This window comes from Leptodactylus fuscus, chromosome 3, assembly GCF_031893055.1.
Source record: "Leptodactylus fuscus isolate aLepFus1 chromosome 3, aLepFus1.hap2, whole genome shotgun sequence".
NCBI lineage: Eukaryota > Metazoa > Chordata > Amphibia > Anura > Leptodactylidae > Leptodactylus > Leptodactylus fuscus.
The window spans coordinates 64,389,245-64,402,547 of record NC_134267.1 but is presented as its reverse complement, the minus strand read 5'-3'; the positions used below and the strand labels follow the sequence as shown (position 1 = coordinate 64,402,547).

At 41.1% G+C, this 13,303-nt stretch overlaps 1 protein-coding gene across 1 annotated transcript in view; it reads left to right on the top strand.

Moving 5' to 3' along the window:
- The window catches only part of MERTK (MER proto-oncogene, tyrosine kinase), a 70,572-nt gene extending 57,735 nt beyond the window's left edge, over positions 1 to 12,837 (top strand). Inside the window, exons 15-19 of the mRNA XM_075267688.1 lie at positions 167 to 285; positions 1,954 to 2,063; positions 2,832 to 2,991; positions 9,450 to 9,586; positions 10,971 to 12,837. Of these exons, the coding sequence (XP_075123789.1) occupies positions 167 to 285; positions 1,954 to 2,063; positions 2,832 to 2,991; positions 9,450 to 9,586; positions 10,971 to 11,457 (1,013 nt within the window). The 3' untranslated portion in view covers positions 11,458 to 12,837. The remainder of the gene's footprint in view (positions 1 to 166; positions 286 to 1,953; positions 2,064 to 2,831; positions 2,992 to 9,449; positions 9,587 to 10,970) is intronic.
- Positions 12,838 to 13,303: the final 466 nt, after the last annotated feature.

Genomic DNA, 13,303 nt, shown 5'->3' with positions numbered 1-13,303 from the left:
TGTATCATGAACCAGACTCCTATGAATACAATATCAGACACATCCTATACTTCTCGTGTGGCTAACCTCCATAAACTCTTTGTATTTGTAGTTTGCCTCTTATTAATTTGACCTATTTTTTTTCAGTTTGATGCCTTACTATACTGCATATGTTTTCCCATTTCAGGTGTCTGTTTAGAAGTCGGTCCTAGAAGAACCCCAAAACCAATGGTCATATTACCATTCATGAAGTATGGAGATCTGCACAGTTTCCTTCTTTCCTCTAGAATTGGATCTGGACCCCAAGTAAGTTAAATACTTGCAATATAAATCTGAATATACTAAAAATGAGGATATTAACTACTAAGATGACCTTCAGTATCTCTTGCACATTGTAGAGAATACCTAGTAATGAGGACAGATTCTTAGCTGACACTGGGCAGAAAGTCTATAATGTAGGAAATCTTTACTGTTAAGCTAAAAATAGCACTTTTATTGGAGGTGGGCTCCAGTTACCTGACAATGTATCCTTAGTAATGACTGTAGCAGCACACATCTCTATCCTTTTCTTTCTTGAGACATTGGAATGTAAAAACTTTTGTGAACAAAAAAATCTACTTATAGAAGTTGTCCAACCTTAGTTATTGTTGTAGGGGAAAGATTTGTTGGTTTGGACAACTAAGGGCTCGTTCACATCTGCGCCCGGGAGTCCGTTCTGCAGGTTTCTGTTTCCTGCACAAAACAGGGCAGCAGACGGAAATCTGCCGGTATCTTTCAAACCCATTCATTTGAATGGGTCTGAAAAGTATCTGGCTGTGAGCGGCGGTGAGCGTTTTATGCTCTGCACAGCGAAACCGTTTTTTTTTTTAAACCAGACACAGAGTCGGACATGCAGTACTCTGTGTCCAGTTTAAAAAAAACGGTTTCGCCGCGGAGAACATAAAACGCTCAGCGGCGCTCACGGCCGGACTCGGCATGACAGGTTTCCGTCTTCTGCATGCAGAAGACGGAAACCTGAGAACAGAGTGCCGAACGCCAGTGGGAACCTAGCGTTAGTGTTATTTCCATCTCATTAAATCGCTGCTCGGACAGGAATAAATGCTGACCACCAGGGCAAGACTGAAGTATGCAAGCAAGCAGTAAGTATTTGGACACCTGTGGTAGATAGAAAAACAACATTTATTCATATTCTATAGTTGGTAGAACCCAGCAGATGCTTCCTTACGGATGGGATTGATCCACACAATACTCCCGGATGCCTGTTGTACTCCTGGTGTATGTGAGCCATCGGTTGTGTGCGGTTTCTCTGGCCAGCACTTGTCAGTCTCTATCTCCCAGTTTAGGGGGTCTGCCGATTCGGGGCACATTCCAGCAGTCACTGTTCACCTTCCACTTCGTAATCACATAGGCCACTGTCGATTTTGGGTAATTCAGTTCGCTTGCTATGTCCCTTAAGGATCAACCATTTCTATGGTACCCCACAATTAGCCCTTGTTGGGTAACAACCAATGCTGTTTCCTACGTAATGGCGGAAGACGTGACGTACATCACGACCACAGATATCTTCATTTGCATGGGTGTCCAAATACTTATTGGTAGACAGTGTAAAAGTGAATGAGAACTATAGAAACAGCATAGCACAGTACAGCTCCACTACGTCTCTAGGAAACTTGATGAATTCCCCCACGCTTATGTGTCCATTTTTGATGCAGTTTTTAAAGCAAAAGCCAAAAGTGGATACAAATTAAATTAAAAGTTCAATTCTCTTCATTATCTTATTCATTCTGTTCGGATCCACTCCTTGATTTAGGTCATAAAACTGCATCAGGCGAATGTACTGGATCCAGAAACAGACATTTCCATCTGTATCGATTAACTGACACAAGCCATGTAATTTATATATTTTTTTCTTCAATCTGTGATTTTAAAGTACATACATTTATGTTATATATTATATTTTTTTAAATTTTTTAGCATGTACCTCTGCAGACTCTTATTAAGTTCATGATAGACATTGCTATTGGAATGGAGTACCTCAGCAGTAAAAACTTCCTACATAGAGACCTGGCAGCACGGAACTGCATGTGAGTCTAATCCTTCAGTACATTCTCCTCTGTCTTTAGTGTTACTAGAATGCAATTGTGATCACTGTCTCAGTAAATGGAATGGACTGTCTCAGTTATCCATGTATAAGTACTAACAATTCAGGAGACTAGAAACCTGTAGAGACCTAGCCATGCTTACAATCCTGTATGAACTAAGCAGCACACATCTGTTTCATGTCCTGGTAGACAATGCATCAATGTACAAAGTTTAGTAGAGATTTCAGTCTGGAGACCAGCATTTTACATCTTTATCTTACACAAAACACTTATCGGCGCTCACGGTCTGCCAGGTTTCCGTCTTCTGTCGGCAGAAGATGGAAACCTGAAAACGCAGATCGAGCGCTGGTGTGAACCCAGCGTTAGCAGTTAGGCTACATGCACATGATCCATGTGCAGTCTATAGGTCAGTAAAAACTGCATGGATGACACACGGATTGGTATAGGACCTGCTCTATATTTTGCGGCTCTTCAACTCGGCCCAGCCGCACAGCCGCAAAAACTATAGCTGTGTATATGGGCCCATTCAAATGTATGGGTGCGTACTTATATCCGCAATTGCAGATAAAGTATGGTTGTGCGCATGAGACTTTATTGCTTTTGAGTACAGTGAAAAATGGAAACACAAAGTATATTAATAACTTCCATATTACAACTGGCTAAACCTTATATACATGGAACCAAAAAGCACATTTAATGTTCTGACATTAAAAAGTATAATTATATGAAAATGTGTTTTACTCTGTTTAGGCTGAGAGATGACATGACTGTGTGTGTTGCTGATTTTGGCCTGTCCAAAAAAATCTATAGTGGTGATTACTACCGACAAGGACGTATCGCAAAGATGCCTGTGAAATGGATTGCAGTGGAGAGCCTTGCTGATCGCATCTACACTGTGAAAAGTGATGTGGTAAGACACAGAACAGCACAAACCATGTATTAATATGTATGTATATCTTAGCCAGTATGTGCCTGGGTGCCATTAGTGCCGAAACTAATGGCACTGATATTTCTGCATAATAGGGCATAATAGGAAAGCTGACAGTGCGCTGAATTCAGCTGTCTAGCGGTATATAATACCCCCGAAGCCAGAGGGAACGGTGCAATATGTTACCGCTGCAAGGTCTTACCAAAGAGTCTGTATTCAGTGAAATGTTTAATTTATAGTGGGATGGGGGAGACAAGCAATTGTTTCTGTGAATTATATTTCATACTATTCTTTTGATATCAGATTTCTTTTTATGTTGGTTTGTACACTGCATATGCCATTCATTGAGATCTTCTTTAGTTTCATGTAAAATCATAAATGATATCTATAGAGATGTCATTTCCTTCTCAGTTGAGACTTTGAGTAACCGTGTTACTATATAATACAATTGGCTTGATGTCTCATATTTTAGGTTAATCCAATAGGAACAGAACTGTAACTATTGTGATTGTGTTTTTGCTTATTATATGTACTGTTTTAGTAATAATTATGTCATTCAATTTTCAAAAGAAATGGCATCATTATAAATATGTCTGTTCACTGGAGATCTTATAGAGAAATTATCAGTCATTGGTTACTGACTGGACACTTAGCCTCCCCAACATACAGGTGAAAAAAGTGTACTGTCTGCCACCATTATAGCTGCAATATACTCTGCAAAGTGTACTGTCTGCCACCATTATAGCTGCACTATACTCTGCAAAGTGTCCTGTCTGCCACCATTATAGCTGCAATATACTCTGCAAAGTGTCCTGTCTGCCACCATTATAGCTGCAATATACTCTGCAAAGTGTCCTGACTGCTACCATTATAGCTGCAAAATACTCTGCAAAGTGTCCTGTCTGCCACCTTTATAGCTGCAATATACTCTGCAAAGTGTCCTGTCTGCCACCATTATAGCTGCACTATACTCTGCAAAGTGTACTGTCTGCCACCATTATAGCTGCAATATACTCTGCAAAGTGTACTGTTTGCCACCATTATAGCTGCACTATACTCTGCAAAGTGTACTGTCTGCCACCATTATAGCTGCAATATACTCTGCAAAGTGTACTGTCTGCCACCATTATAGGTGCACTATACTCTGCAAAGTGTACTGTCTGCCACCATTATAGGTGCACTATACTCTGCAAAGTGTACTGTCTGCCACCATTATAGGTGCACTATACTCTGCAAAGTGTACTGTCTGCCACCATTATAGCTGCAATATACTCTGCAAAGTGTACTGTCTGCCACCATTATAGCTGCACTAAACTCTGCAAAGTGTACTGTCTGCCACCATTATAGCTGCAATATACTCTGCAAAGTGTACTGTCTGCCACCATTATAGCTGCAATACATTCTGCAAAATGTACTGTCTGCCACCATTATAGCTGCAATACATTCTGCAAAGTGTCCTGTCTGTCACCATTATAGGTGCACTATACTCTGCAAAGTGTACTGTCTGCCACCATTATAGCTGCAATATACTCTGCAAAGTGTCTTGTCTGCCACCATTATAGGTGCACTATACTCTGCAAAGTGTCCTGTCTGTCACCATTATAGGTGCACTATACTCTGCAAAGTGTACTGTCTGCCACCATTATAGCTGCAATATACTCTGCAAAGTGTCTTGTCTGCCACCATTATAGGTGCACTATACTCTGCAAAGTGTCCTGTCTGTCACCATTATAGCTGCAATATATTCTGCAAAGTGTACTGTCTGCCACCATTATAGCTGCAATATACTCTGCAAAGTGTACTGTCTGCCACCATTATAGCTACAATATACTCTGCAAAGTGTACTGTCTGCCACCATTATAGGTGCACTATACTCTGCAAAGTGTACTGTCTGCCACCATTATAGCTGCAATATACTCTGCAAAGTGTACTGTCTGCCACCATTATAGCTACAATATACTCTGCAAAGTGTGCTGTCTGCCACCATTATAGCTGCACTATACTCTGCAAAGTGTACTGTCTGCCACCATTATAGCTGCAATATATTCTGCAAAGTGTACTGTCTGCCACCATTATAGCTGCAATATACTCTGCAAAGTGTCCTGTCTGTCACCATTATAGGTGCACTATACTCTGCAAAGTGTCCTGTCTGTCACCATTATAGCTGCAATATATTCTGCAAAGTGTACTGTCTGCCACCATTATAGCTGCAATATACTCTGCAAAGTGTACTGTCTGCCACCATTATAGCTACAATATACTCTGCAAAGTGTACTGTCTGCCACCATTATAGGTGCACTATACTCTTCAAAGTGTACTGTCTGCCACCATTATAGCTGCAATATACTCTGCAAAGTGTACTGTCTGCCACCATTATAGCTACAATATACTCTGCAAAGTGTACTGTCTGCCACCATTATAGCTGCAATATATTCTGCAAAGTGTACTGTCTGCCACCATTATAGCTGCAATATACTCTGCAAAGTGTACTGTCTGCCACCATTATAGCTGCAATATACTCTGCAAAGTGTACTGTCTGCCACCATTATAGCTACAATATACTCTGCAAAGTGTACTGTCTGCCACCATTATAGGTGCACTATACTCTTCAAAGTGTACTGTCTGCCACCATTATAGCTGCAATATACTCTGCAAAGTGTACTGTCTGCCACCATTATAGCTACAATATACTCTGCAAAGTGTACTGTCTGCCACCATTATAGCTGCAATATATTCTGCAAAGTGTACTGTCTGCCACCATTATAGCTGCAATATACTCTGCAAAGTGTCCTGTCTGTCACCATTATAGGTGCACTATACTCTGCAAAGTGTACTGTCTGCCACCATTATAGCTGCAATATACTCTGCAAAGTGTACTGTCTGCCACCATTATAGGTGCACTATACTCTGCAAAGTGTCCTGTCTGCCACCATTATAGCTGCAATATATTCTGCAAAGTGTACTGTCTGCCACCATTATAGCTGCAATATACTCTGCAAAGTGTCCTGTCTGTCACCATTATAGGTGCACTATACTCTGCAAAGTGTACTGTCTGCCACCATTATAGCTGCAATATACTCTGCAAAGTGTCCTGTCTGTCACCATTATAGGTGCACTATACTCTGCAAAGTGTACTGTCTGCCACCATTATAGCTGCAATATACTCTGCAAAGTGTCTTGTCTGCCACCATTATAGGTGCACTATACTCTGCAAAGTGTCCTGTCTGCCACCATTATAGCTGCAATATATTCTGCAAAGTGTACTATCTGCCACCATTATAGCTGCAATATACTCTGCAAAGTGTCCTGTCTGTCACCATTATAGGTGCACTATACTCTGCAAAGTGTACTGTCTGCCACCATTATAGCTGCAATATACTCTGCAAAGTGTCTTGTCTGCCACCATTATAGGTGCACTATACTCTGCAAAGTGTCCTGTCTGTCACCATTATAGCTGCAATATATTCTGCAAAGTGTACTGTCTGCCACCATTATAGCTGCAATATACTCTGCAAAGTGTACTGTCTGCCACCATTATAGCTACAATATACTCTGCAAAGTGTACTGTCTGCCACCATTATAGGTGCACTATACTCTGCAAAGTGTACTGTCTGCCACCATTATAGCTGCAATATATTCTGCAAAGTGTACTGTCTGCCACCATTATAGCTACAATATACTCTGCAAAGTGTGCTGTCTGCCACCATTATAGCTGCAATATACTCTGCAAAGTGTACTGTCTGCCACCATTATAGCTGCAGGATACTCTGCAAAGTGTACTGTCTGCCACCATTATAGCTGCAATATATTCTGCAAAGTGTCCTGTCTGCCTCCATTATAGCTGCAATATGCTCTGCAAAGTGTCCTGTCTGCCACCATTATAGCTGCAATATATTCTGCAAAGTGTACTGTCTGCCACCATTATAGGTGCACTATACTCTGCAAAGTGTACTGTCTGCCACCATTATAGCTGCAATATACTCTGCAAAGTGTCTTGTCTGCCACCATTATAGCTGCAATATATTCTGCAAAGTGTCCTGTCTGCCTCCATTATAGCTGCAATATGCTCTGCAAAGTGTCCTGTCTGCCACCATTATAGGTGCACTATACTCTGCAAAGTGTCCTGTCTGTCACCATTATAGGTGCAATATATTCTGCAAAGTGTACTGTCTGCCACCATTATAGCTGCAATATACTCTGCAAAGTGTACTGTCTGCCACCATTATAGCTACAATATACTCTGAAAAGTGTACTGTCTGCCACCATTATAGGTGCACTATACTCTGCAAAGTGTACTGTCTGCCACCATTATAGCTGCAATATACTCTGCAAAGTGTACTGTCTGCCACCATTATAGCTACAATATACTCTGCAAAGTGTGCTGTCTGCCACCATTATAGCTGCACTATACTCTGCAAAGTGTACTGTCTGCCACCATTATAGCTGCAATATATTCTGCAAAGTGTACTGTCTGCCACCATTATAGCTACAATATACTTTGCAAAGTGTGCTGTCTGCCACCATTATAGCTGCAGTATACTCTGCAAAGTGTACTGTCTGCCACCATTATAGCTGCAATATACTCTGCAAAGTGTCCTGTCTGTCACCATTATAGGTGCACTATACTCTGCAAAGTGTACTGTCTGCCACCATTATAGCTGCAATATACTCTGCAAAGTGTCTTGTCTGCCACCATTATAGGTGCACTATACTCTGCAAAGTGTCCTGTCTGCCACCATTATAGCTGCAATATATTCTGCAAAGTGTACTGTCTGCCACCATTATAGCTGCAATATACTCTGCAAAGTGTCCTGTCTGTCACCATTATAGGTGCACTATACTCTGCAAAGTGTACTGTCTGCCACCATTATAGCTGCAATATACTCTGCAAAGTGTCTTGTCTGCCACCATTATAGGTGCACTATACTCTGCAAAGTGTCCTGTCTGCCACCATTATAGCTGCAATATATTCTGCAAAGTGTACTGTCTGCCACCATTATAGCTGCAATATACTCTGCAAAGTGTCCTGTCTGTCACCATTATAGGTGCACTATACTCTGCAAAGTGTACTGTCTGCCACCATTATAGCTGCAATATACTCTGCAAAGTGTCTTGTCTGCCACCATTATAGGTGCACTATACTCTGCAAAGTGTACTGTCTGCCACCATTATAGCTGCAATATACTCTGCAAAGTGTCTTGTCTGCCACCATTATAGGTGCACTATACTCTGCAAAGTGTCCTGTCTGTCACCATTATAGCTGCAATATATTCTGCAAAGTGTACTGTCTGCCACCATTATAGCTGCAATATACTCTGCAAAGTGTACTGTCTGCCACCATTATAGCTACAATATACTCTGCAAAGTGTACTGTCTGCCACCATTATAGGTGCACTATACTCTGCAAAGTGTACTGTCTGCCACCATTATAGCTGCAATATACTCTGCAAAGTGTACTGTCTGCCACCATTATAGCTACAATATACTCTGCAAAGTGTGCTGTCTGCCACCATTATAGCTGCAATATACTCTGCAAAGTGTACTGTCTGCCACCATTATAGCTGCAATATACTCTGCAAAGTGTACTGTCTGCCACCATTATAGCTGCAATATATTCTGCAAAGTGTCCTGTCTGCCTCCATTATAGCTGCAATATACTCTGCAAAGTGTACTGTCTGCCACCATTATAGGTGCAATATACTCTGCAAAGTGTACTGTCTGCCACCATTATAGCTGCAATATACTCTGCAAAGTGTACTGTCTGCCACCATTATAGCTGCAATATATTCTGCAAAGTGTCCTGTCTGCCTCCATTATAGCTGCAATATGCTCTGCAAAGTGTACTGTCTGCCACCATTATAGGTGCACTATACTCTGCAAAGTGTCCTGTCTGCCACCATTATAGCTGCAATATATTCTGCAAAGTGTACTGTCTGCCACCATTATAGCTGCTCACCTAACCCGGGGAGTCTATACAGGCTCTTTACTGGTGATCTTTTAATAAATCCAGTTGACAGCCATTTTATTTTTCTAGCATTGCTAGAAACAACTTGAGAAATAATGAATGATGTGACCAACTATAGGGCACAGCTTGGCATATCGCTAGCAGACAATGCATTTATCTCATTACAACATATACTGTAGAAGTCTTATTATAAATGACTCTCTCTTGCTAGCGATAAATGTTCTGTATATTCACTAGTGTCAGACTGCAGAATGTTATGGAGTGGAGACAGAACTTCTTGTTTGTGACCATATCTGAATCCCATTGTCCTCTTACATAATCTTGTGACAAAACCTTCTTATAATTTTTTATTCCCATTGACTATCATGTTTGCGCTAAACACAAGTGGGATACTGGTATCTGACCTTTTAGTGTGAAAGGATTCATTCATTTCTCCTGGAAAGATCGCCCTGATCCTTCTGTTTGTTATCTACAGTGGGCGTTTGGCATCACCATGTGGGAAATAGCAACCAGAGGGATGACGCCATATCCAGGGGTTCAGAACCATGAAATCTATGACTACTTACTTCAGGGACACAGGCTGAAGCAACCAGCAGACTGCTTGGATGAGCTGTGAGTAAATGAGTTTTGCAAATAACAAGAAGCTATCTCTTATGAACGTATAATAAAATCACATGTGGAAATTTGCAACTGCAACCCAGGGGTTTAAATAATGAAAATTGGAATATATAGATGGAAAAATGACTAAGAAGAAAAGTATAGAGTGGGAAAACTAGAAGCAGACAGAAAGTCAACATCTATTTCTTATTATACACTTTATAGTCAGCGCCCATTATATGTAGTATTCTTCTAGTATATCTTTATGTTTTTGTACAGTTTTAGAGCTGTAGAGTAAAAGTAAATAATACCATTAAAAAAACTTACATGAGCTATCTTCTTGTTAGAAGGGCCCCATGACAATCAATAATAAAAAAAGAAATACACATGCTGACAATTTTGAAAAAAATTCAGGTTTGGCTAGACCCAAAATGTTTGAGGTTCACCACTTAAAAACTATTATTATATGCTAGAGTCAGGCCACAAAGTATAAGTATTGGAAGCCCAGGAGAGATGAGTAAACATAACAAACAGTGTTACTCACCTCCCCTGGGCTCCAGCATGGATCTTCATGTTCTTCAGCCTTCTGAACATACAAATACTCACCTCCAGTAGACTTCTGTCACTTCTTCACCCTGCCGATGAGGTGTTTAGTAATAAGGTCAGGTTATAATGAGGGTAAATGTACAATTACTTGTCGCTGGGCCCCACACATTTCACCCTTATTATAATCTGCACATTTTGACAATAAACTGTTCAGATTCTGCCAGTGATCAGCTGTTATCTGTGGGGAAACCTTGTAGCAAGTACTCAATGTCTCTAAAGCACCACCACTAAGGGAATTAAGTATGACACGGTGCCCATTCAAATCAATGGCTTGTCTGTGTAATGCAGGAGAGGACGGAGTAAAAGACTTTCTTTTCTCCTCTCTACGTAACAAATGAGGATCCTGGTGAGAAGAAGGTTTTAGACATTTATGACTTATCCTTAGGATAGGTCATGATTATCATATTGGTAAGGATCCAATTCCTGGCGCCCTCATAGGTCATCTGTTATTGGAACCGTAGCCACAGAAAATAGCACCGTGTACAGAGTCAGAGCAGTCTAGTACCTACTTCTGGCTACAGTGGCTTACCTTCCATTCACTTAAATGGTAGTTGAATTGCAGGAACAAGAAGCTAAGCCACAGTAACCCAGAACACCACTTCACAGTATACAGAGCTGTTTGCCTTTTAACAAATCTACTGTCTTCTACATAGCATTGGTAGCCTTCAATGTATCCAACAGGCTGACTCAGGTTGTATCTGTTCTCACTGTTGCCATTTACAAAGCAGGGTTATAATTGTCAGCAATGTTTAGTTATCACGTGTTAATAAAAAGCTTTCTCATACTCCTCAAGGTATGAACTGATGTATCTCTGCTGGAGAGCTGACCCGGCTGACCGACCAACATTCACAGAACTGAAGTACAAACTGGAGAAGTTTCTTCAAGAACTGCCTCCTGCAATGAACAAAGATGATGTTCTTTATATTAATACAAGTTTACCTGAGGACAGTGACCTTCTCACACAAGATCCAGAGATCAGTGATATATCCATGGATGTGGAGTCCAAGTATGTACACATTACACCCTCCAGGTCTGACACAACTATGGTCACTGTGGAGGTCCATGGCAACAATTTTGATGAAGAGAGGTATATTTTGGAGGGTGCCTCTGAAGAACTGGTTGGTGAATCAGAACAAGCCTGTGCTCCTTTGCTACATGACAGCATGCCACGTAATAGAGTGCCATGGTGTGAAAGCAACACTCTTCTGGATGGCAATTCATTGACTGAAGACCTTCTCTATGCAGATGACTCCGCAGAAGACTCTGAAATTGCAGTATAGAGGTCATTATGAAGAAAGTGGCTTTCACTTGCTTAACCAGAACAGCCGTTTCACGTTAGGTTAGGATTTAGAAAGCGTTATGTGGCATTCAATCGTTGTAAATACCATGCAGTATTCTGTACAGTGATATATAGAGAATTGATGTACATAAATAGATCAGATTATAGATTTCTATCGATATTAGTAAAAGGTGTAAATATTTAATATGTAAATATGATGTGAAGTGCATTAAGGCTTCTCTACTGGGAATCAGAATTGTGCCTTAGCCTAGTGGAAATTGTCTTTTAAAAAACCATACATAATACTGAGAAGCCTTTCTACCTCCCCATCCTACATCAGGCTAAGGCCCCACGTAGCTAGCCAAAAAATGCTGCCGATAAGATTGCGGCGGAAATACATTGCATTTTTTTCTGCAGTATTTTTTTTTTTTTACAGAAAGTTTCCGTAGATATAACGGACATGCTGCGATTTACAAAAACTCAAGCATTTCTTAAATTGCAGCATTTCCGATGCAGATTTTTTTCTGCAGTGTGTGGATGGGATTAGCCAGAATCCCATTGATGTCACAGGTAATGTATAATGCAGCGTGGGGCCCTGGCCATAAAGAGGTTCTCCGAGATTTTTTAATGATGGTCTATTCTTAGGATAAGCCATTAATGTCTAATCTTTAGGGATCACCCCCAGGATCTCACCCAAGTAAACAAAATGAAGGGATAGAGGTGCTTCAGACAGGATCTTCACTGCAGTACTTAGGCCTCGTTCACATCTGCGTTGGTATTCTGTCCGAGGGAGTCCGCATGGGGACCCCCCGAATGGAATACCAAACGCAATTGAAAGCGCTGTTCAGTAAAAGCACACGTACCCCATAGACTATAATGGGGTCCGTGTGCTTGCCATGCGCTGCCCACACGAATCATGCAGACAGGTAAGTAGATTGTGAACTACTTTCCTATCCGCATGTTCTGAGCGAAGATTTGGCGGTAAGCACACGGACCCCATCATAGTCTATGGGGTACGTGTGCTTTTACTGCACAGCGCTTGCAACTGCGTTTGGTGTTCCATTCGGGGAGGGGGTCCCCATGCTCACTACCCCGGACAGAATACCAACGCAGATGTGAACCAACCATTACACAGCAACATGCACATGGGTCAGGGTCTGTAATGAGGGGCTCTGTCCCTTTTATTCTGTTGATCAAGGGTGATGCTGGGGGGTACAACCTTCCAAGATCATACACTGGCTGCCTGTCCTAAGGATAGATTGTCTGTGTAAAAGGGGCCAAACCTTCTATATGTAGCGAACCCTCCATCTTGCATTCTACTATTTTATTTAGGATTTGTAAACCCGTATAAATTAAATGTATATTTTATATACAGGGCATTTATGGCAATATCTGATGCAGAAAATAAATCACTTTAATACTTATAGGGTTTGCAGTTTTTTGTATATGAAGTTTATTTTTCATACAACATTCTTCTACTTTGTAATTCACAATATTATTTATCAAAACTAACTGTAATACCTTTAGTCTTTATTGCCTATAGCAAACAACCACAGCACAGCTTTTATTTTCCTAGAGCAGGAGCAGCTTAAAGGGGTTGTCCCATCACAAGGATCCTATCTATACTGCTTGTTAATGTGGATGTAAGACTTTTCCTAAATACATTGCTTCAGCAAAACTGCTTCATTTGTCCACTATCTTACTTTATTCAATTCTTTGTGGCCACAGCCCTGACTTAGCTGCTCATGAGTCAAGTGATGTACCTGCTGCTCTCAGGGGGGAGGGAGGAGGGGCTAAGTGCAGGGGAGCCAGCCTGTGTATCTAGCTATTCCTGTGTCTACAGTGAC